At 35.4% G+C, this 25,808-nt stretch overlaps 1 protein-coding gene and 1 long non-coding RNA gene across 3 annotated transcripts; one reads left to right on the top strand and one right to left on the bottom strand.

Annotated features, from left to right (window-relative positions):
* The first annotated feature begins 1,197 nt into the window (after window positions 1-1,197).
* Window positions 1,198-2,238, top strand: LOC133868205 (uncharacterized). The gene has a single exon (XM_062305023.1). The coding sequence runs from the start codon at window positions 1,198-1,200 to the stop codon at window positions 2,236-2,238; it is 1,041 nt and encodes a 346-aa protein (XP_062161007.1).
* Window positions 2,239-3,715: 1,477 nt separating this feature from the next.
* Window positions 3,716-6,068, bottom strand: LOC133867736 (uncharacterized). 2 transcript variants are annotated; one of them, XR_009900155.1, is made up of 4 exons: window positions 5,873-6,068; window positions 5,661-5,745; window positions 4,083-4,263; window positions 3,716-3,970 (listed from the first exon to the last, which is right to left on the bottom strand). It is a non-coding gene; the product is annotated as an uncharacterized LOC133867736 (long non-coding RNA). The 2 variants fall into 2 exon arrangements; XR_009900156.1 differs by lacking the exons at window positions 3,716-3,970; window positions 4,083-4,263 and adding an exon at window positions 5,262-5,457 and having other exon boundaries at window positions 5,873-6,048.
* Window positions 6,069-25,808: the final 19,740 nt, after the last annotated feature.

Genomic DNA, 25,808 nt, shown 5'->3' with positions numbered 1-25,808 from the left:
ATACATATGATCTTCATAATCTACAAACAAAGAAAACTCAAAAATGTAGAAACAGAGAGAGTACCTTTTGATAGATCAGATGCTAAAAATAGTAAGATAGCAATGGGAAGCAAACAGTTTTTCGTTGTATAGAGTGGTTTTGTAACTGCTATGATGTTGTATTGAGTGGTTATGTAACTGCTATGAGCCTTTTTGCCTTTTAATGTTGTAAGAAATAACCGCTTCAGGTTTTTGAAAAAGCCGTGTTTTTTCTTAAACTCACCGTGTTACCCATGTTTAACACAAAAATAGGGTTCAGTTTTTTTTTTTTTTTTTGAGAGAAAAAATAGGGATTCAGTTTTTATTTAGCATGCAAATAGAGATTGAGTTTACTATCACATTTTAACACAAACCTAAACTCACCGTTTAACTTAAAATGAATACTTGGTAGCATTTTAATACGCCACTTGTCGCAATATTATGCATTCCTCTAAATGATTCCTCTATTATATGATATATATGAAACGAAATGGATTGGATCTCTCGTTGCCCATATTACGAGAATATGCCTCTCTAGAATTGCTCCATGTTTTTAATAGTCCATTTTCTCAACAGAACACTACAATAACGGGTCATCTTTGGAGCTTGCATTGCCCATTTATTACGAGAATATGCCTTTCTAGAATTGCTCCATATTTTTAGTAGTCAATTTTTCCAACAGAACACTACAATAACGGGTCATCGACTGCTCATCCCATTGACATGCTCATATTATTCTTAGGGATATTATAAAAATATTTTTTATTCATACTAATTAATTTTACTATAAATTACCCAGCCAAAGTTTGGCATGCCAGAGAAAGCTGTGATCCATGAGTTTCCTCCGTTAATCGTTCAATATTGCCTCGCATTTTTATGAAAAAATCAGGCTTCTTTTTCACAATTCTCTAAACGTTTCCTTTTTCTACTCTTTTTAGGGATCTTTCTTTTACAATTTTTGACTCTTCATCTTCCGATGACGAGTTGGATATCATTTTGGCCTTTTCTGTTGAAGAAGAACGGTTGCGTGATGAAAGAGGCGCAACATCGCGCCTTGGTTCTGTTCAACGCCGTAGGTTCATCCAGCGTAATTCTTTGGAAGGCCACCAACGTCTTTTCTTAGATTATTTTGCAGAATCGCCAGTCTATTCTCCTACGAAATTTTGAAGAAGGTTTCGAATGCAACGTTCTCTGTTTAATCGTATTCAAACTGCGATAGAAGCTCATGAACCATATTTCTTCCAAAGAAGAGATGCTGCTAAAAAACTCGGACATTCTTCCCTTCAAAAGATAACTGCCGCACTTAGAATGCTCGCTTATGGAGTATCAGGTGATTTTATGGATGAATATTTGAGGATTGCAGAAAACACTGCAACACAGTGTTTACAATATTTTGTTAAATCAGTAATTTCCATTTATTATGACAAGTACTTGAGGTCACCAAATAGCAACGATATATCTAGACTACTAGAGGTGAATGCAAGACGTGGATTTCCAGGGATGTTGGGGAGCATCGATTGTATGCATTGGAAATGGAAGAATTGTCCAAAAGCATGGGCAGGTATGTTTTCTGGTCATATTCGTGAACCAACAATTATTTTGGAAGCTGTGGCGTCATATGATCTTTGGATATGGCACGCATTTTTTGGGTTGCCAGGATCCCATAATGATATCAACGTGCTAGAACATTCTTCTTTATTTACTGAGCTTGCTGGAGGGCGTGCTCCTCCAGTGAACTACTCAATCAACGGTAATGACTACACAAAGGGATATTATTTGGCTGATGGTATATATCCTTCATGGTCAACATTTGTAAAAACAATTCATGCTCCGCTAGGAAATAAGAGAAAACATTTTGCAAAAACTCAAGAGTTAGCAAGGAAAGATGTAGAACGTGCATTTGGAGTGCTTCAAGCACGATTTGCTATTGTGCGAGGACCTGCGCGTTCTTTTGATCATGAAATGCTTAAAAACATCATGATAGCGTGCATAATATTGCATAACATGATTGTTGAAGATGAGCGACATCTATACCTCGGAGCAGATGATTTTGTTTACGATCAAATTGATGAAAGTCTTTACGAACCAGTGCCACACACTACGAATCAACAACTTACGGACTTCATTGAACGTCATCATCACATTAGAGATAGAGGAACTCATTCTCAACTACAAACAGACCTCATTGAGCATTTATGGCAAATACATAGCCAATCGTAATTTTAAATTTCATTTCATATGAAATTTGAGGATTATTGGATCAATGCTAATGGTTGTTGCTGTTTTGATTTCTAGGATAATTTCTTAATTTGTCTATTTCAGTTTTGTGTTTCTGAATATGGGGTTCACGATTATATAGGATTATGTTATAATTTTTTCTTTGCTAAACCCCCCTTCTCCACCCAAAAAATAAAAAAATAAATAAAATAAAATTTGATTGGGGCTTCCGGTTTTATTTTACCCAATTCACTAGTACCAGATGTAGCCTTGGTTTATTTAATTTTTTTTTTTTGGTAAATCCTGAAAAATTAGTTTGGTATTAATTGCATAGATGTACATTTTATTTTGACCTGATCGATGTTTATTTCTGATTTCTATGGGATCTTAGGTGTGTTTGGAATTATTTGGCTCTCTATTTGGGGCATTTCTATACAATTTGTTTTTTTCGCTTTTACAATATGAAAGCCACCTTGACTATAATAAAAGAGTTGGCCTAGGAATAAATAATACAATCTAACTATTTAGTCCACAACAAAGACTTTGAACAAAATACAGAACACAAAATACATCAAATACATGTAAAAGCATTTAGTCAATCTCAAATGGGAATAACCGTACGTTTTTCAATGATTTCCATTTGACGTGAACGAAAATATGTGGCTCTCATTGGAGACATGTTGCTTGTATCCATACTCATAATTTCTCTGTCCTCTCTTAATTGCTCCATCTCAAGTCTTTTCTTACTAAGAATATCAGCCTCTTTTTCCCTTTCCTCTCTTGCTTGCTCAAACACAAGCCTTTCTTTTGTAAGACGAATATACTCTTGTCGTTCTTCAATTCTCTGATCATGAGATTTCTTCTTTTCTTCCTTCATACCATTAATTACCTCTACAAGATTCGCAGACATTTGGTCTTGCCTCCTTCATGTTCTCTCTCTCTCTTTTTGGGCCTTCTTGCCAATTGGCCTCTCCAAATCTACAATCACTGATGGAGACCCATTGTCGTCCCCTAAATGTATTGAATCTGGAGTATAAGAAGATTCCTGTGCAACTGTTTTCCTTTTCCTTTTTTTGACTCCTTCGGACACAGTTTGTTTCCATTTTGGATGAAATCTCAATATATTCCAACAATGTTGAAAATTAAATGAGCCACCGTGGATACTGTGATACATCACCTTCGCTTCCTCAATCTGAAAAATTACCAAAAAATTCAATAATTTAAATATTTATACTAATTAATCCATTGGTTCATTGACTTTAAGTTATAACAATTTATCTGTACCTTATCTTGTTCGGTAACGCCACTTGGATGCCTTGTTTCGATTTGAGCTAAACATCCACAAAACTTGTTGGTGGCAACTTGGATCGTTGACCACCGATTCGTTAAAGAGTTCACAGAACGTTCACAATAGTTGGGCCTCTTATGTTCATCATACTCCGCATGAACTCTCATCCAAAATTTTGAAGCTTTTTGATCGATACCATGAATTGCGTCCATACTAGTAGTGAGCCAAGCCGATACTAGTACGTTATCTTCTTCCACACTAAAGTTTCCTTTTCGTGGAGTTTTTTTAGTAGTGGATTCCGTTTGAGGTTAGAGATGAGTGCCTTGGGAATCAATGTTCTCATGAAAAGAAGCCGGCGTCGTATATGCATTGTAACCATATTCTCCCTCATGCATGAGAGGAACGAAGAATGTATCGTCATTTAAATCCATCCTTCAAAAGTTGTTGCTGGAGGTGAAATCAAATTAAACATGAGCATAAAGTCAGGAATTTAATAGACACAAGCTGAAGAAAAATGGTAAAATTTCTTCAATATTACTAAGCGAGCTTTCTTTCTCACCTTCACCTTGGAATTTAACAGACACAAGCGTTGTATTCCAGTATTACAAACACCAACAAGTTAACCGGCATATTTCAGGTGCTGATGCAAGAAGATGACTGGCTGGCGATGTACCCAGTTGGAACTCTATACTCCTGTAGAACGGCACCCTTCTTGATCCCCAGAAATGGAGAGTACTCCGCTGTAAAGTAATGCAATACAAAATTAAGATCAACTGTTCCTATTTGAACTTGTAACCTACAACAACTCACACAGTTAAGATTGAATCGCACCAAATGGAAGGTGAAGCTACAAGATCTAAATTACTAAACCATCAGTATCAAAGTGAACGAAATAATCAGATTTGTACATTTCCACGATATAACAGATTTCTAGATTTCCACGATTTATATCGTGATTTCAAGAGCGGGGAGAATAGCAACCTAACTCCGAATCGTAAACAAAATGAAAGAAATTAGATCAACCAAGCTAGACTAAACCAGATCAACGAAAATTACGCACGAAGTCACTAAACGTTTCAATTTTTGATTGCTACTAACACCAAACGCATTCATCATTGAAACAAAATAGCAATGCGTAAACAGATCTGGAACCTGAACGACTAATCAAACAGGTGTAATATACAAAACTGAGAATTCAAATTGAAATTGAAATTATTTTCGAAAGTAAAGATAACAAATAAAAAAAAAGTGATTGTCAATTGGCGAAGAACACGGATTTGAAGCAGTGCAAGCAATACCTTCGTCGTCACGATCATCGTCCTTCTTCACTATATTGAATTTTTTTTTTTGAAGATAAAACATATTGAAATTAAAGCAATGGTCATCTCTATTTGATCAATGGTGCTGGCATTATTATAAAGAATATGACAGATGTCTCTTCTGAAGAAGAGGCTCTGATATGAAGCAAAGAAGACCTGCGGGACTCTGTTTGAAACAGAAACAAGAAACAGAGGTATAACATTTAGGCATTTTCAAGGGATTTTTTTTCCCCCCTCTTGTACGTCATCATCTGATAAGTCACTTTCAAGAAGCTTATACAAATATAAAGAACTAAAGAAATGAAACTCAGCTCCATCACAAACCAATAAATAGCTCAACAGTTACAGAAAAAAAAGGGGGAAAAAAAGAATTTGACAGAAAAAGTAAATAACAACAGACACACACAACACTTCGCAAGTTCCACTATTCAGCAACCAAAATCATATATCAGGCTTCATTTCATTTGCAAGTGCTAAAATTCAAACTACCAATAAATCCAATGCAATGTAATCTTCCAAACGTAGTTCACACTTCCCATTCAAGCAAGTGGGCAGGTCTACCTAACTCAATGTAAAGGCTTGAACTGAACAGCTCTAAATCCTCATTTCCCGTCACTGCTCGTCTAACCCAGAAAACCCAAAACAAATATAAAATCAAAACCATGCTAGAACTCATAGATCGGCCACATAAATCATCCAGTTGTTAAAAATCACATAAACCACGCTAGAACCCAAAAATCATCCTTCAATCAGCTCCTAAACAAAACTAATTACAATAATTTAATCAAACATTAATCGGGAAAAAGAGAATAACTCACGTTTACGCCCGATAGCCCAGACGTTGAGGTCTTATGCTTCAACTACCCATCATCCAATCTTCCAAAGCACCAAACACCAAGATTCCTGCATCAAAACAGAGAAGAGAGACCATAGAGCGTGAGAAATCAGTAACAAGCGAGAGAGAGAGAGAGAGAGAGAGAGAGAGAGAGAGAGAGAGAGAGAGAGAGAGAGAGAGAGAGAGAGAGAAGACCTTCAGAGACAGAGAGAAGATGGGGAATGAAAATGAGCTCAAAACTTCAGATGAATCAGATGGAGACAGAGAGACGCAGAGAGGAGAAAAGAAGCGGGAGAGAAGATGAGGGAAATGGAAAGTTGGAGGGAAAGGAAAAAGTGGAGGAAAAGGAAACTGTAGCGTTAAGTCGTGCAACGCTGCAAGTAGCGCCCACTATTTACGGAATTAAGGGAAATGTATTTTAGAGTAGGAATACATAATCTGATGGAGTACATTTTTAACACTTTTATTATCTATTCTAGCTTAAAGTTAAAAATACATAAGCCATTGGGAGTGCTATAGTCAATTCAAGCTGTTTTTGTCGCCCCATGTGGAACGGAATTAGCCCTCATCTTATCTTTTTTTTTTTTTTTTTTTTTAAAAAAAAAAAGAAGATAAATGCTAAAGATAATAACTAAAGAAGAGATAAATGATATAAAATAAAAATAAAAATGAACATATATGTCAGATCGATTGGTCAAGCTTTCTTCTCACATTTTCCGACGATTTTCGGCAAAGCCTTCTGAGAGTGCATTTGGGATTGCGATTTCATAGATAATAAGTGCGATTTTAAACCAAATCACAGAACATAGATCGTTTGGGAACTGCATTTTTAAAAATTGCGATTTGAAAACGCATAAAATCTGCTTTTTCAAATCACAGATAAGATTGTGCTTTTTTGAAAACGCAGAATTTTAAAGGTAAATTCGCGATTTTAAAAGCTAAACTGCGATTTTGTCAAATGCTTAATTGCGTTTTTAAAAATCACTATTTTCAAATCGCACATTTTAAAATCGTTATTTTAAATCGCACTTTTTGAAATTGCAAATCCAAAAGGACCCTAAGCTCTCCAAGGAATAGCATCACGTGTCTATTTTTTTTTCTTTTTTTTTTTTCTTTTTTTTTTTTCTTTTTTTTTATAGTATACATACCCCTTTAAATTATCACTTAATTATTAATATTTTCTTAAAATTATCAATTGTGTCAATATTCGTTCTAAACTACTAAACAAATGTCATTGTTCTTTCTAATAACAAAAATAATCTTCATAAAAAGAAAAAGAATTAAATAAAAAAAAAAAAAAAAAAAAAAAAAACTCAGGAGTAACTGTACCACCCCAACACTTAAGGTAGTGGCCCAACCGTATGGGAAAGAGTGGCCAAGCCACTTAAGACCAAGAACGATTGAGTGTGGTTTGTACATATACATATTATTTCTTAAAGAGATTTGAAACAAATTAAGGGTTCGTTTAGGCATGTTATTTTTTTGTATTATATTCTATTATTATTTATTATATTTAACATTGTGAATACCGGAGAAATTTATTTTTAAAATTTATGTTTAGATAAATTAGAGAACTTGATAAAAATTAGAAATAATCGAAAAAATTTAAAGTAGAATTTTAATTCTAAAAAACAACCCAAACATATTTTTTAAAAATAAAAAAATAAATGTTATCCCAACATGCCCGTAGCCTTTACTAAACTATCATCCTATCAAAGACTTCTTCATCTACACTTCCAAAATTACCCCCCAAAACCCGTCATCAAAACTGTCACAAACTTTGTTTCTTGCCCAAATCAGAGGGCACTCTCTCATTCCCAGCGGCCTTTTTAGTTATTTTGGTGAAGTAGTTTGGTAAAAATACACAAAAATAAAACTATTCCTAACAGCTTCATCATGGCTGACCGCACCATGGGCTAGCCCATACACCCACTGCACGAGTGGAATACTACTTAGTCAAGTAGAAGGGCCAACCTGAGAGCGAGGCAAGTCGGGAACGGGCTGAAACTTACGATTCGAAGACCAAGTCATAGACTACTGGACATCCCGCAGAGCGACTCTCAACGAGGACGTTGAGACTTTTCGAAAAAAAAAATCTTTTTTGGCTTAATCCGCCTTTACTAAAGATCAAGGAGTACACTTGTACTCCGGCTAATAAGGGAAAGGTTTTTTATTATAATTAAAAAAATTTTGTGAGCGAGTACTCACCAACAATAGTTAGTAGTGTTTATTTACTAAATCATTAAAAAACTATAAAATTTAGTTATTTCTCTCTTTGTTTTTTTTTCTTTTTTTTTTTTTTTCCCCCTCATGCATAACTATGTTTCGTTCTGCAATGTTTTAGGCTAAAGGTGTATGTTTTTTTTTTTTTTTTTTTTTTTTCTTAAACTACAATATTTCCACACTTTAGACATCCAGTATTGTACAAATTTATTGTTCACATATTCCAACAGGTTTTGTGGAATTGAAGGGGCATGTTTGGGTAACATTTTATTTTTGATTATTTTTTAAAAACATGTTTGGGTAATTTTTTTAAATTCAAATTCTACTCAAGTTTTATCAAACTTTTTTCAATTTTGTCTCTTGTTCTCGAAACCATCTAAACATAATTTTAAAAAATAATTTTTCTCAGTATTCACAATTTTAAATATAGTAAAAAATAACATAATATAATACAAATTTCCATTAAAATAAGAAAAATATTTAAAAATATGACTGTCAAGAAAAGACAAACATTCAAAAAAGATTAAATAAAAAAAGAATAAAAAAATCTGAGAAAATATTATTTAAATGGAATAGTAATAGTCAACATATGTAGTTAAAATGATGAAACTGATGGGAATGCATTAAAAAAGTGGTTCATCAGAATAAAGAAAAATAATTTTTAACTATTTTGTTTCTAACTATTACAAAAAAAAAAAAAAAAAAAAAAAAAAAAAAACTCAGCTTCATTACTTCTTCGTGCAGAGTGAATATTATGTGCAGTGTGAAGCGCAGCTTTGATTAAAAGCATTTTTTAATTTTTTTTTAATTCTATTGAAAGCTCAGTGCTTTCACGTGAATTCAGCACTTTTACCCCTGGCCTCTCTTCCTCTCTCTCAAGTCTCAACCTTGCTTTTAGTGTTTTTTTTTTTCCTCTTCTTTATACACAACTCTAGACTCTCCAGAACACAGTGAACACTCATCTCTCTCTCTCAACCTCTCTTTTCCAGAGACTTGTTCACTTTGCTACAACAGAAGACACACGTTCGGTACCCAACATCGCAACGTCCTCCTCATGGGTACTCTGGCTCCCCCCCACATCTGGCATCTGACTCTCACCGGAAAGTGGCACCTGGCTCTCACCAGATAAAGGCATCTGGCTCTCTACATGCCCCGGGCCCTGACTCGCCCCCAAAATCTGGCCCTGCATCGCCGCCTGTGCCGGTATCTGTCCCAACCCCATAGCCGGCATTTGCATGTCTCCGGTCTGTGACAGTGGAAATCTACAATCCTGCGTCTCACTATCAGGGTTACATGTCATAGGTACACTATACGGATACGGAAAGTATGGCGCATAACCCTGTGGCCCCATCCCCTCTCGCACCCACCATCGAGCCACGTTACCCAGTTGGGTGAACCCTATCTGAGACAATGTCGGGAGCTCCGACAATGGAGAACTGAAAGGTCCGGCTGTGCTGGTCTGCCCGTGATCTAACGTGGGCACGGCCACCGTACCCGGCAACAATGGTCTATAAGCCCCGTCTGGGTGATGTGGCCACGCCGCAGTATATAACGCCATCGAATCATTGGGCGTGGTCATGGGGGGCACGGGTGGGCGAGGTGCCCGATATGCAGAAGAAGGGGGTCTCTGGTCCATGAATACCTGCGAACAAATTTAGACAGATTAATTATAATATGTTCAAATAATATATTTTTAATGAATATGCAAATTATACAACGAAATTTATTCAAAAAATTAAAATTTGTATTGAGTTCAAGCGAATTGTACAAACAATATATATATCAGTCAAGTGTATTGAGTTCAAGCTAATTGTACTCACACGACATACATCGGTCATTGTATCACGGGAGCTTCAATCGGATCAATGTCGGGCCTATCGTACTCGAATTCATCATTCGTACCGGGTAGGTCATCAGTGGCTAGTACGAGCGGTACGCACTCATGGTAGGTTGTACCATCCTCATTACTCCAATCCCCCTGGCCAACGTCGTACACGTTGCGCGGTTTGGTCCTAACCGCACAAACCCAATTTGGGTTCCTTCCATCTTCTACGTAGAATACTTGATCCACCTGAGATATAAGCACGTACGGCTCGTCCTGAATCAGTTCTCCCCTGTGGACGAGGTGATTGAAGTTGACAAACACTAGGCCATACTCGTTTATTGTGAATCCTCTGTCCATCGTGGGGTCTGCCCAATTGCACTTAAATAGGACGTACGTAGTCCTGTCATGGTACTCGACCTCAACTATATCGGTTAACTGCCCGTAGTACGTTTCGCCTTCAACGGTAGGAACACATACGTCGCTGTTCTGAGTCCTCCTTCCCACATCATGGGCAAGCGTGCGAAACAATTTTCCATTTACCACGTTGTTGTGCAAATTTTAATATTTATATTACTCGCAAGTGCACGAATCGTTTTGCAATATAGTATTATGCAAGTGCGAGGTCGATCCCACAGGGAATTGTGTTGCGAAAATTAATTTCTATTTAAACTAATCCTATTTTAACCTAGTTCCAAATTTAGGGGTTTTTGATAAAAGAAAACATAAACAAGAATAATGAAAATAAAGGGGTCTAGGGTTTTGGAATCCACACTCACCAAATCACAACAACCTAATCTCATGCTCATCACACATATTTTGAGGTTCTCACATACAAATCTTAGGTATGCTCTACATTGCTTCAAAAATCATTTAAATCATTCAATGAATCCGTTCATTGCACAAATAACAAAAGATATTAGGATTAAACCAAATCATCAAATGTATTAGTCGAACGAAACACAATGAATATCCAATGTTTTGATAGATGAAAAACCAAGCAATCAATTTAATGAAACTTATTCCACATCATCACTTGTATCCGGAAACCACAAGAGATATCAAAACATCATCTCAAAAAATCGAAGTAGAACAATGAGAAATCAAAACCCATAAACTCAAATAGCATAAACAAGCATGAAACTCAGTTTCTCTTCAATGGTGAGGTTTCATCCTCAACCCTAAATGAAATTTAGCTACACATGATAAAATAACTACAACCTAAAACATTAAATTAAAAGCATAAAAATTAAACACTTACAAATAAAAAATGGAAGAACTGTTAGAAATAATTAAATAACAATTATTTCTTTAACCTAACATGCGCAGCGGAAAACAAATAAGACAGGATTCAGGCTTACCTCTAGCCATATTTGCTCAAGCTTTTCCACGATCCATCTGAAGAACAAGAAAAAGATTATTTGAGGGATCTTCTAACCTATGCCTATTGCTTGATGGCTGTACTGATGGTGTACACAGGCACTCTATTTATAGGCTAGGTTAGGAACCCTCAAATGGTAAACACCGTATTGTTTCCTTCCATCAAGGAAACAATATCGTTAATTGATTTTTAAAATCAATTAACCGATTCCATATTTACGGTAATCTAAATTAATAGAAATAACCATAATACCGATTCCATATTTACGGTAATCTAAATTAATAGAAATATCCATAATACCGTATATGTTTATTAAAAAATAATAAACATAGTAAACACCGTAAATGTGATATAAAGACCACAATCAAAAAGGAATAATATATTACATTCTCCCACTTGGACTTTATAACACATGACCATATGGTATTAGGTTCTTTAGTTTTGGCCAATCCTTTTATGGAATCCTCCCACTCAGATAAGAAATGTTTCACACGAATCATGGCGGTAAAACCATTATAAAATTAGGTCGTCCCTTCCATGTATCACAATGTAAAACACTCATTATATGAGTAACTTATGGATAATTAAGCTTTATGAATGAACTTCCTATAAGTCATTCGGGTCCAACTTTATTTATCCTCATGGATAAAATAACAAATGTGCACAAAATCTTTATTATAATAACTTTATGTCTATAGACCAAAAAGAGACAAATCAAGCAAAAAAAATGAATTAATGAGTCTCATATATTCCGCATGACTTTATTCTTTATTTACCGGTAAACTTTAAGTCATGGGATCCGCAATCATTAATTCAGTACTTATATGCTCAATAGACCCTTTATGTCTCTTAATGTTATCTCTCGTACTGAGATACTTGATGTCGATTTACTTCTGCTTCTACTCTTTATTCTTATAAAAGAAGATTATAGTAGAATTACCGCAGAGTATCTTTATGGTCTAACTGTAAAATCGACAATATTAAGACTTTCAACAAAATGTCTCAACCATCATGCCTGTGTACTAAATTCATAGCACGCTATAATTTTAGCTTTCTTGGTAGACGTAGCAACCATAGTCTCCATACTGCATCTTTAAGATATATCTCTCAATAAAAAGATATATATCCTAAATAGACTTTCTACTATCTACACAATCAGCAAAACTCAAATCTGAACAACTAACCACCTTCAAATGAAAAGTGTATCCTTAGGTTAAGTTGTACTTCTTGGTTCCTTGCATATACCGCAAGACTTTATTTGCAGCACTTTATTGACTCAATATACTTATTGTCAGTCATATGGTTATGTATAATGCAGACACTTAAAACTTTTCATCTGCCCTTATTCCAATACATTTTGGGACATTAATCTGTATATAATTGGTCCCTCTTAATTGCTACTGAAGATGCAAATCCTTCATTCTAAATTTTTCCAAAACATTTTCAATGTAGGCCTTCCGAGACAATGCTAATATTCTTTATGTCTCTGTGAATCTCTATGTCAAAAGATATAAGAGGTTTCACCCAAATCCTTCATTTCAAAGTTTTGTGAAATGAACCTTATGTAGCAAACCTAAATCACCACTTGCAAAAACAATATCTACATATAGGACTAGAAAGATTACTGTACTCCCACTGACCTTAAGGTATATATGCTAATTAACAAGGTTTTCAGTAAACAATAAAACAATTACCTTGTAAAAAGTATATCACCGGTGAGAGATCTATCACAGCCCATAAATAGAATTCTTTAATTCGCAAGCTTTCTGACTGTTATTTATAAAACCTTTTGATTGTTTCATGTAAACTTCATCTTTAAGATCCCCATTCAAGAAAGTTGTTTTCACATCCATTTGATGTAGCTCTAGTTCAAAATGAACTACTAATGCTATGATTATCTTGATGAATCATTCTTAGACACCGGAGAGAATGTTTCATGATAGTCAATGCCTCCTTTGTGAGTAAAACCATTGGCTACGAGTTTAGCTCGACTTTTGAGCAATGGATTTATCTCTTACTTCATGGCACTGAATCACAATGTGGAGTTTTTCTCTACTCATAGCATGTGAAAACAATTTTGGATCATCTTTATGTCCAATGTCAACATCAGACTCTGGGAAATATACAATATAATCACTAAGAATTGTTGATCTCCTTATTCTATATGATTTTCTTAATTCTACTTCCTCTGCATTTTGCAATGGGAGAATAGACTTTTGAACCTGGTCTGTATGAGTTGGTTGTTCTATAAATGATTGTGGCTCAGGATAATCAATCTGATTTTCCCTGAATACAATCAATCATCCTCTATGAGGAGGAGATTTAGCCAACTCTAGTGCTTCCTCAAATTCTAATTTGTGTGAATGAGCACTCCAACTAGGTTCCGCATCCTCTAGAAATTTTACAATCAACAACTCTAGGCTTATATGAAGGATAATAGAACTTTAAAACCCTTTAAAGTTTACTAGATAGTTTATAAAGGATCCGCTAGTTGTCCTTGAATCTAATTTCCTTAGGTGAGGATTATAAATCCCCTCTTTAGCAAGGCAACCCTACATGTGTAAATAATTTAAACTTAGCTTCCATCTATTTCATAAAAGGTGTCTCAAGGACAACCTTAAATGGAATCCAGTTCAACATATACACAACGGTCTTCAAAGCTTTACTCTATAAGGGTAATAACATATTAGTATTAGTAATCATTCCCCTTTGTGTGTACCTACCTTAATACTCTATGCCTATATTAGATCTTATGATCTTCATATTGTTTCTCTTCTTCTTCCTTATAGATATTGAAAGCATTCAATACCCTAGCTTTAATATTTAAAAGATAGAGATACATAAACTTTATATGGTCATCACTAAAAGAGATAAAAAATATCTCTGACCATTTAGGCAATGAGTATGAAAAGGTCAACACCTTTCAATATACATGATCTCAAGAATCTCAAAATGCTATCTTTGGCACCTCTAGTGGTCTTGTTGGTATGCTTTCCCTTATGCAGCCCACACAAGAACCAAAATCAGTAAATTACCGACTTTTATTTTCTGTATAGAGATATATTTCAATCTCCAAAGCCATAACAAGAGCATTTTTAAATTCTCAAAGACTCTACTTTATGTCAACATCAATATGCAGAAACAAACAAATAATTTTGTTTCAAAAATTGGGATTTAGGTCAATTTTAAATAGACTTTAAATAAACCCCAACCAATATTCCACCAAAAATAAGAAAATTTTCAAGTTTAAAAATAAAATTGAAATTTTTAACAAGCCAAACTAGAAAATAAATTTCTAAAGGATTATGGAATATAAATCATTTTTTGAGGTAAAAAATATAACTGATTTTTAAAATTAACCTATAGATCCCAACAACCTCAAGTTATAAACACGTGTTATTTAAAAAAGACTCTGCATTTGTGTTGACAACGTGGATTGTTAAACCACAATCAATCCACAACATATTTGAATGAGTCACTAAAAGTGATTCACGACATATTAGATATATGAGATTATATGCCCTTAATTTTCCTTATTGTATGAGAAACAGGTATCTTGATTGCCATAATACTTTATTGGCATCTTATTCTTATGCTTTAATTGTTGGGCATGATTGCACTTATCGGTCTTTCCCTTAACATAAGTAATCATGTGAACACTTTATGGATTCTCTCATATTCTTGAACACACATGGTTAGAAGTTTGTTTACTAACCATTTATCCTTATGTGTATTAAAAGATAAAATTCTACACTTAGAAGAGAGAATTCAAAAAATGAAATAGACCAACAATGACTCAAAAATCTTAATCTTTAGGGGCTTAGGCTAAGCTATAATATCCTTCATTCCCATAATGAGATTATAAACACTTTATAAACTGTAAAAGGTTTGTCTTTAAAGCTTTTTTTCTATTAGGGTGCTGGCCAAGTTTTGTTTGAACTTACTAAATGTTCATAAACAACCTTTATAAAACCTTGGCTTTAAAACATTCAGGAATAAATCCCTGATGATTTTAGTGACATGAGATTTCATGAACATCTAACTTAAGTGATTAAATCACTCCCACCGTTCATGCTTAATAATCTCACGTGGCGTACTAAATTCCGCGGGAGTAGGTGGTTTGTCCACACGGAGCACCAAATTTTTAACACCCCAAATAAAAAAGCATATTAATATTTTTCAGTCAGAAAAAATATTGCCTTAAAGTATTGGAATATAAAACTACCAAAGTAGAGTAATATGAACAGCTGCAATAACCAAGAAAATAAATACTTTAATGCTATGAATTAACCTTATTTTAAATTAGCCAATGCCAATTTAAATAGTAAATTTCAACCTACCTGTGGGCAAAGGTTGCATCACGCATGAAATTTACTCTTCATCAATAAGACTAATAAATTTAAATATTGAAAAATAAAATTCTCTGTACCTGTGGGCAACTGAGAGAAATTTTACTTTCAATACCAAATTTGTTATCTTATTCTAATTAAGTCATAAAAATAAAAACTTCCCTGTGGGGATAAGTAATTAAATTTATGAATTAATAACAAGACGATGTTAATTTTTCTATATGAAGTTCACGTGTACGATCTTTATGCAATTATTATAAAATCGAGATGCTGTGACTCTCCCAAAATCATAATAATCACTCTGCAGTTTATGAACATCTAATAAAATTCTTTATGATGTTCTTATGTGTAATCCTGATGTAATTATCATTAAAAACCGGGATGCTGTGGCTCCCCAAAATCATAATGATAATTACGTGTGTGTAATCTTGATGCAATTGTCATTCAAAATTGGGATGCTGTGGCTCTCCCAAAATTATCATGATAATTGCTACTTCATTAACATCTAACAACTTTATAGATGCCCCTTTAATAGCCTCAGGAATATAACAAACCAATACTTAAATGGGGTAAACAGCATTTTCTAAGGTGCAAGCAGATGAGCTCCCAGGAAAGTGAGGGGGGTCACACCGGACACACTTAAATCCCAAGACTTTCCTTGCCAGAACTTTCCCCGACATTGCATTCTTAGATATTACTGTAAACACACCAGTATATATGGTATTGTTAATTATTCTTAGGTCTAGGCATCAAGCAATTTATATTTAAACAATATAAATTCAACAATTAAAAATGTATTTCTCAATTCATGTATTAAATAAACAATAATTTTAATACACAGTACTGTAAATAATAAAGGGAATAATACCTTAATGTGAAAGCATAAAACTAGGCTTAGCTCAATGGTTTGAATCTTGTCACTTTATGGACATGAAGGTCCCAAGTTCGAACCCCATATGAGCCAAATCTTTTATTTTATTTAAATGCTACTGTAATGGGCTACTATATTGGGTTGGGCTTCTGGGTCACAAGATTGCAAATGGGCTACTGTATTGGGCAATTAGGTTAACCCACTTAATCGGGTCAGGCCTCTAGGTCTATGTATAGTGCTGGCCCAAACTAGGTCAGCCCACTTAAATGGCCCAAAACTACATGAGTTTTAAAAAACCCTACCCGAAAAATATATCTAACCCAGAAACTTTAATGGGTCGAAACCCTACCCAGTCACCAACCAACCCGACCCGTAATGTTCCAGATGGGTTGAAAACCCTAAAAATGGAACCCTAGCCGCCACCCCTTTATGAAAATACCCATATCAAGATTACAACAACTCAAAATTAGGCAGTATATCACAATACACAGAATAGTGATAAAACAAAAATAGTTATATCAAATTTATGAGTTTTCACAAACAGTACGTGAACAACAAATATTCACAAAATAATCGCTAATGCGTTTCTATCATGTCAAAAAAAGACGAAATATTGCTCAAACAATATTGACAAACAGAAGTGAACAATACCAAATAGAATATACTTGATTCAATATTGAAAACGCATAGTAAAATTATACGCTAAACAAAATAGCACAGAGGATGGCTCTGATACCACAGGTTAGAAATAATTAAATAACAATTATTTCTTTAACCTAACATGCGCAGCGGAAAACAAATAAGACAGGATTCAGGCTTACCTCTAGCCATATTTGCTCAAGCTTTTCCACGATCCATCTGAAGAACAAGAAAAAGATTATTTGAGGGATCTTCTAACCTATGCCTATTGCTTGATGGCTGTACTGATGGTGTACACAAGCACTCTATTTATAGGCTAGGTTAGGAACCCTCAAATGGTAAACACCGTATTGTTTCCTTCCATCAAGGAAACAATATCGTTAATTGATTTTTAAAATCAATTAACCGATTCCATATTTACGGTAATCTAAATTAATAGAAATAACCATAATACCGATTTCATATTTACGGTAATCTAAATTAATAGAAATATCCATAATACCGTATATGTTTATTAAAAAATAATAAACATAGTAAACACCGTAAATGTGATATAAAGGCCACAACCAAAAAGGAATAATATATTACAAGAACAACTAGAAGAGAGACTTGGTGCGTGAGGGCTTTGCCCCATTCCACACACCCCTTCCTTCTCCCTTTTTTTTCTCTTTTTTCTCCCCTTTTATTTCTCATTCTGCCGGTTGGGGAAGGGAAGCAAACATGCATGTTCCCACGTGATGTTGCTGTCCACTTGCTGCAGGTTGGGGTGAAAGTGCTGCTGTCCAGCAGGTTTGGTGCCAGGTGGCGTGGAGATGAGCTGCAGGTGCTGCTATCCAAGCTGTCAAGTGCTGCAGAATGCTGTCCAAGTGCTGGAGAATGCTGTCCAGAAGTTGCAGGTTGCTGCAGGAGCTGCAGGTGCTGCTGTCCAAGCTGTCAAGTGCTGCAGAGTGCTGTCCAAGTGCTGCAGAATGCTGTCCAGAAGTTGCAGGTCACATGTATGTGCTGCTTTGGAGGATGGTGCAGGTCACATGTATGTGCTGCTAGGCGTGGACTGCTGCATAGAGAGAAGGTGCCGTGTGGTTTGTTGTTTACAGGAGCTGTCTAAGTAGTTGGAGATGTGCTGCCAAGCTTGGAGAATCTGTCCAGCAATTGCAAGTGCTGTCCAGGTGAAAACAAATGTGCTGCCCAGCTTTGGGGAGACAAGGAATGAGGCAAAAAAAATAAAATAAGAGAGATGGACCAACTTCTGGATTTTCGAGATGTTCCAACAACTAAAATTAAAACAACCATATCTTTTTGTATATATCTCCAAACGGGCTGAAACTTGTTGGGTTGGAAAGCTGACATCTTGAACTTCAATTTAGACCTAAGAAACTCTCAAAACGGATAGCATTTGGTCCTGACATGATAAGTCTAAATCTAGTAGTCTGCTGCATCCGAATTTCCTTGTATTTTGCTTGAATTATATCCTTTCTCTCTTATTGTCCTACAAAACATAAAAAACACTAAAACTAACCAAAGCATCAGAAAATAACAAAGCTAAAGGTTTAACTAATGTAAATTAAGGGGTCCAAATATGCACTTTTTGGCACTCATCAAATACCCCCAAACTTACATTTTGCTAGTCCCTTAGCAAAACAAAATGAAAAACAAAATCAAAGCATGAAACATAAGTCCTCTTTCGTGGGAGAAACGATTGCATTTAGCATATGCAACAAGCCTTTTAAACCCCTAGGACTCCCTAGTGGACGAATGAAGTCTCGTGAGGGTTTGCCAGAAATGATACCCACAAACATTGAAACATTGTGTTGTCAATAAGAAAGAATTTTTACCCAAACCATGGTTCATACGTCATTGGTATGCTTAAAAAGACAAACCCCATCATAAACATCAACAGTGGATCCAACATTAAATCACTCATTAATGGACAATAAAGATATCACATTTTCTCAAAAGTGTAGAGTGAAATTAACATGCAATCATGAGGTTTCATTTTAATCTCAGGATAAGTACCTCAAAAATCATTGGAATCCCTATCAAATGAAACAACCAAGGCAAGATATGCAAATTATTTTATTTTATTTTATTATTTTATTTTTTTTATTTTATTTTTATGTGTAGGCTGTGCAATGCTCGGCTCCCTTAAGCTTTCTAATTGACCCATGTAACGAGTGTTGGGCCAGTGGCTCCCAAACCAAATGGTCTTAGGGCACTAGATGTAGAAACATCCCTAAGGGCTTAATTACTCAAGTCAAAAAGGCTACGAAGCCAAACTAGCCATACAATTAACCAAATTGAAATTCTCACCTTTTGACGCGAACACTCAATGCTTAGTGAGGCAAGAGGCCCGGTTACTCAGTGAAAAACTCAAAATGATCCTTTTTTTTTTTTTTTTTAATTAATTTTTTTTTTAAATATCTTGCAAACCAAGGTTATTTATCAATAGGTCTTCTAACAATTCTCAAAATACACAATTAAGCAAAAATTCATACCCCACAAATTACATGCTAACGTGCTCGTGATAGTTCAACTCAAGTGAAATCTTACTAGCCCAAAAATAAGTCAAAAGACTCAGATTCCTAAAGACATGATGTGTTCAAAAACTTAAGCAAGCCGATGAAATGCAAACCACAGCTATGGCTTAACTCAAACTTGACAACATAATTTTTTATTTTTTTTTAATTAAAACATTTTAAGAACAAAAAGACAACTAAAAATAACTAAAAAAAAAAAAAAAAAAAAAATTAAACAAACAAACAAATGGACAGAATGTTTTTCCATACCCCCAAACTTGAATTACACATTGTCCGCAATGTGTAGTGTAGAAATACATTACCAGAAATACGGAAACATGGAGGTGTGAAAGGTCAAGGCGTTCCCCAAACTTAAACACCAAAACACCTGTCAACAAAAACTAACAGCAACATTTCTTATAGAAACAAACATCAAAAGGTTAATTGCTGTTAGAAATAAAAGTAAAATGAAAAGAAATAAAAATGAAAGAAATCAACTGTACAAAAAGGTAAAAGAAAATTTACAGCGCCTTCCCCGATCATGTGGATGTCCAACCAATCCCTTCCACCCTTTCTTCTTTAAGAATTGATATCCCTCGGGAGGAATGATGAAGGAATGAGCTTCAGTACTCATTTCCTTGTCGTTGGACGAATTTGGATTTAACGGGGGCGCTGTGTGCTCAAAGTGCTCCTCTCTTCTTTCCCCTCTGATGCTATCCACAGTTTCTTCACTCTCCAATATGGCAGGGACATGCTCATGATCAGAATGGCTAGCATCATCCTCATCAATCATGTAGTGCCCTTGAGCCATCGGCTGAATTTGAAGCTCTTCTTCCTCTATTCTGGTGACTTCAGCAACCAGATATTCCATCTGTCCTTCTATCCTAGCAATTGCTTGAGTGTTTTCCATAGTAGCATTCTTCATATCACTAATAGCCCGGCCTGTGAGTTCTATGAAGACCTTGAGAGTGTCTTCCAAAATGGACTGTGAAGAAGAGGCTGGATAAACGTAGGATGAAGGATGGGAAGATTGGTTATCAAACTGTGGATAATCAGGATAGTGCAGTTCCTGAAATTGGGGAGCACAATTTCCCATGGCTTGAGCTTGCCACGAGAAATCAGGATGGTCACTCCAGTCCGGGTTGTAAAAATTGGAATTTGAATCAAATCCCGGACTAGAGAGATTGGTGTTCATTTGCTCATAAGACAGATTGCAGAATTGTTCCCAGGAGGGACAACTACTAGCACTATGATAAGGATCAAAGCAATATGAACATGGTTCATGTGGGTTGAAACTGTAAGGGTAGTTGGTTGGAGCAAGTGTCCTACCACTAGGTGAAACATGTTGTGCAGAAGAATCACAATAATTATCAAAGTAAGAATCCATGCTTCACTTGCACCCTATAGCATGCAAATATCCCACAAAAGAAATGAACCAAGTGTTTTTTTTTTTTTTTTTTTTGAAAAATTAAAAATAAACTAACAAACAAAAACAAACAACAAAATAAGGTAAAACAGAAACAAAATATTTAACAAAAATGAACTAAAAACAAGCTGATTATTATTATTTTTTTTTTTGGTTTTCTGCTGCTTAGAAAATTCGCACAATCGAAGTAAGGTTTGATCGATCGAGTTTCGATCGATCGACTTTATGTAGGGCAAATGTTTTCTCGATCGATCGAAAATCGATCGATCGACTTGAGACTCGATCGATCGACTTCGCGGGGCATTCAGAAAGTGCAGAAACAGAACCGGGAACACAAACAATTTTCTCTTTTTTTTTTTTTTTTTTTTTTTTTAATATCAGAACGTAAAACAGAAAACAAGAAACAAAAATCTACCTAAACTAGTAGAAAAATAAAATCAATTCAAACAAAAATCAATTTCCACAAACAAAACAATTCCCCGGCAACGGCGCCAAAAACTTGTTGTGCAAATTTTAATATTTATATTACTCGCAAGTGCACGAATCGTTTTGCAATATAGTGTTATGCAAGTGCGAGGTCGATTCCACAGGGAATTGTGTTGCGAAAATTAATTTCTATTTAAACTAATCCTATTTTAACCTAGTTCCAAATTTAGGGGTTTTTGATAAAAGAAAACATAAACAAGAATAATAAAAATAAAGGAGTCTAGGGTTTTGGAATCCACACTCACCAAATCACAACAACCTAATCTCATGCTCATCACACATATTTTGAGGTTCTCACATACAAATCTTAGGTATGCTCTACATTGCTTCAAAAATCATTTAAATCATTCAATGAATCCGTTCATTGCACAAATCACAAAAGATATTAGGATTAAACCAAATCATCAAATGTAATAGTCGAACGAAACACAATGAATATCCAATGTTTTGATAGATGAAAAACCAAGCAATCAATTTAATGAAACTTATTCCACATCATCACTTGTATCCGGAAACCACAAGAGATATCAAAACATCATCTCAAAAAATCGAAGTAGAACAATAAGAAATCAAAACCCATAAACTCAAATAGCATAAACAAGCATGAAACTCAGTTTCTCTTCAATGGTGAGGTTTCATCCTCAACCCTAAATGAAATTTAGCTACACATGATAAAATAACTACAACCTAAAACATTAAATTAAAAGCATAAAAATTAAACACTTACAAATAAAAAATGGAAGAACAACTAGAAGAGAGACTTGGTGCGTGAGGGCTGTGCTCCATTCCACACACCCCTTCCTTCTCCCTTTTTTTTTTTTTTTCTCTTTTTTCTCCCCTTTTATTTCTCATTCTGCCGGTTGGGGAAGGGAAGCAAACATGCATGTTCCCACGTGATGTTGCTGTCCACTTGCTGCAGGTTGGGGTGAAAGTGCTGCTGTCCAGCAGGTTTGGTGCCAGGTGGCGTGGAGATGAGCTGCAGGTGCTGCTATCCAAGCTGTCAAGTGCTGCAGAATGCTGTCCAAGTGCTGCAGAATGTTGTCCAGAAGTTGCAGGTTGCTGCAGGAGCTGCAGGTGCTGCTGTCCAAGCTGTCAAGTGCTGTCCAAGTGCTGCAGAATGCTGTCCAGAAGTTGCAGGTCACATGTATGTGCTGCTTTGGAGGATGGTGCAGGTCACATGTATGTGCTGCTAGGCGTGGACTGCTGCATAGAGAGAAGGTGCCGTGTGGTTTGTTGTTTACAGGAGCTGTCTAAGTAGTTGGAGATGTGCTGCCAAGCTTGGAGAATCTGTCCAGCAATTGCAAGTGCTGTCCAGGTGAAAACAAATGTGCTGCCCAGCTTTGGGGAGACAAGGAATGAGGCAAAAAAAATAAAATAAGAGAGATGGACCAACTTCTGGATTTTCGAGATGTTCCAACAACTAAAATTAAAACAGCCATATCTTTTTGTATGTATCTCTAAACGGGCTGAAACTTGTTGGGTTGGAAAGCTGACATCTTGAACTTCAATTTAGACTAAGAAACTCTCAAAATGGATAGCATTTGGTCCTGACATGATAAGTCTAAATCTAGTAGTCTGCTGCATCCGAATTTCCTTGTATTTTGCTTGAATTATATCATTTCTCTCTTATTGTCCTACAAAACATAAAAAACACTAAAAGTAACCAAACCATCAGAAAATAACAAAGCTAAAGGTTTAACTAATGTAAATTAAGGGGTCCAAATATGCACTTTTTGGCACTCATCGCACGTACCTGTTGTACTTGACCGCTGTCTCCTTCAGCCCTCTACAACGCATAACCAAGTTGTGGCCCAATTCCTTCCTACGTTGATCGTCCAGGCCATCGACCTATGTTATAATTACAAATATTAAACATCACATTGGGTTATTATATTGAACCCGCATAAATTTATCCAATTTCAAAATTACAACTATTTCCTTACATATGCACGGTACCATTCGCAGAACTGCTCATGATGTTGTGCGTCAATAAGAGCCTCCGTAATGCGACCTCTAGTGCATGATCGCCTAAGCGCGTCTTTGTGCATCCTACATTCAGCGTATACAATTATGTAGTAATTGTTATTAATACTTTTATTCGAAAAGTCTCTGATGCAAAACTCATCAAAAAGATTCTAAGGTCTTTGCTAGAGCATTTCAGGATTAAAGTAACTTCCATTGAAGAAAGCAAGGACTTAGATTCTTTGAAGATTGAAGAGTTGGTGGGATCTCTTCAAACTTATGATATTCCCTACCCCCAGTCAAGAAAGCAAAATGGATGGCCTTCAAAGCAACTAAAAGCAAAGTCTCATCTGATAAAGACTCAGACAATGAAGAAGAGTTAGCCCTGATCACCAACAAGATCAATAAATTGATGAAAACTGATAAATTCATTGAAGGACTAAGGGAAACTCCCAGTGAAGTCGAGCCAGAAGAAGATCCAAAAGGTCAGAGATGTTGTGAGTGCTCCGGCTTTGGACACATGAGAACTGAATGTGCAAATCTTAAACAGGTTAAAGGGAGGGCCTACATTGTAACTCTCAGCAATGAGTCTGAGAAAGAAGAAGAATCTCCTGAAAAGTGTCTAACACGTGTGGCTCCACATGAAAACCAGGACGATCTTTACTACTCTGAGCATGGTGACGAAGAACTAAAAGAGGAATATTGTGTCATGTACATGGAACTCATGAAGCTGAGAGAGTCCAATCATAAGAAGGTGATAAAGCTGAACACGATGAAGACAGAGAGAGACACATTACTTCAAAAGATCACGGACTAGGAAGATAAACTAATGGATGCACAGTTACAGTTGGAGAAGTTCTCAGACAACAAGATAGCTTAGATGTTGACAGGTCAGAAGTGTTCATCTAGCAAAACTGTTCTCGGTTATGTAGCTATTGATTCCTCCAACATTGCTTCTACTTTCAAAACTGTGTTTTTGAAGCCCTCAAGTTCAGAGCCTCAGAATGACAAAGGTAAGACTATTATGGTTTCTTGTGAGAATGATAATACTACTCCTGCAAAGTTTGAGCATTCTACAGAGAGACGCCTACCTACATGTCATCATTGTGGGATGGTGGGACATATTAGACCAAATTGTGGTCAATTAAAATTCCCAAGAACTTGGAATAAGAAGAATGCGCCTAAGAAGGAGAAAGATGTTGAAGAACATTCCAAGACAAAATATGTTCCTCCACATACACTACAAGAAATTCGCCCATTAGGGGCAACACTATCAGTGTCGACTAAAAGTCGACGCTGATAGTCGACTATTAGCGTCGACTTTGGCAGTCGATGCTGATAATCAACTATTAGCGTCAACTATTAACACTATTAGCGTCGACCCCTTAGTTGAAGCTAATTGACCAAAAAAATGCACTATTAGCGTCAACTTTAGTGTTGACGCTAATGTGTCGTTGCTAATAACCTGGCGGAAAATTTTGCCTCGCACGGATGGAAAAATAGCAACAACATTTTAGTATTAGCGTCCACTTTCTTCGACGCTAATAAATAACTATCAGCGTCGACATTGGAGTCGACGCTGATAACCTATGATCAGCGTCGACTTATATGTGTCGACGCTGATAATAGGTCATTAGCATTGACTTTAGGGTCGACGCTAATGATTCTGTATAAATAATTATTTTAGCATCAGCGTCAACCAAAAAGTGGACGCTGATAATAGGTTATCAGCGTCCACTATAGATCGACGCTAATGACTACGTATAAAAAAAATTATTATTTTTTTTAAAAAAAATTGAAATGCATCAGCGTCGACTAAAAGTCGACGTTGATAATAGGTTATTAGTGTTGACGCCTGCAAGTTGACGCTAATAACCTATTATCAGTGTCCGCTTTAGGTCGATGCTAATAACCATATATAATTTTTTTTTTTTTTTTTGAAAAAATTGAAAAGTATTAGCGTCGACCTAAAAGTGAACGCTAATAATAGGTTATCAGCGTCCACTCCTACATGTTGACGCTAATAACATCTTATCAGTGTCCACTTTAGGTCGACACTAATGATCTTGTATAACAAAAAAAAAAAAAAAAAATCATATAAACTTATTGAACTTTAAAAAATAAAAATAAATAAATTTGAAACCTATAGAAAAAAAAAAATACTTCTTTTATATTATTAGTAAAGTTTTTCTATTTTTTTAATTTTTAAGTTTTGGGTTAAATTTTAATCTTTGGGTTTTAACGACTTTATTTTTTTTATAGCTAGCTTTTATTTTGTCTCATAAACGAAACTTCAAGTCAAACCAATCAAAACCTGCCACGTGGTCATATGTGTCATAAAAAAAATGAGGAAAATAAGAAATATATATACATATATACAAATAATAATAATAATAATAATAATAATGATGATGATGATGATGATGATGATGATGATGATGATGATGATGATGATGATG

Source organism: Alnus glutinosa, chromosome 5 (genome assembly GCF_958979055.1).
Source record: "Alnus glutinosa chromosome 5, dhAlnGlut1.1, whole genome shotgun sequence".
NCBI lineage: Eukaryota > Viridiplantae > Streptophyta > Magnoliopsida > Fagales > Betulaceae > Alnus > Alnus glutinosa.
Note: the sequence above shows the minus strand (reverse complement) of the source record. Positions and strands in the feature narration are given on the sequence as shown.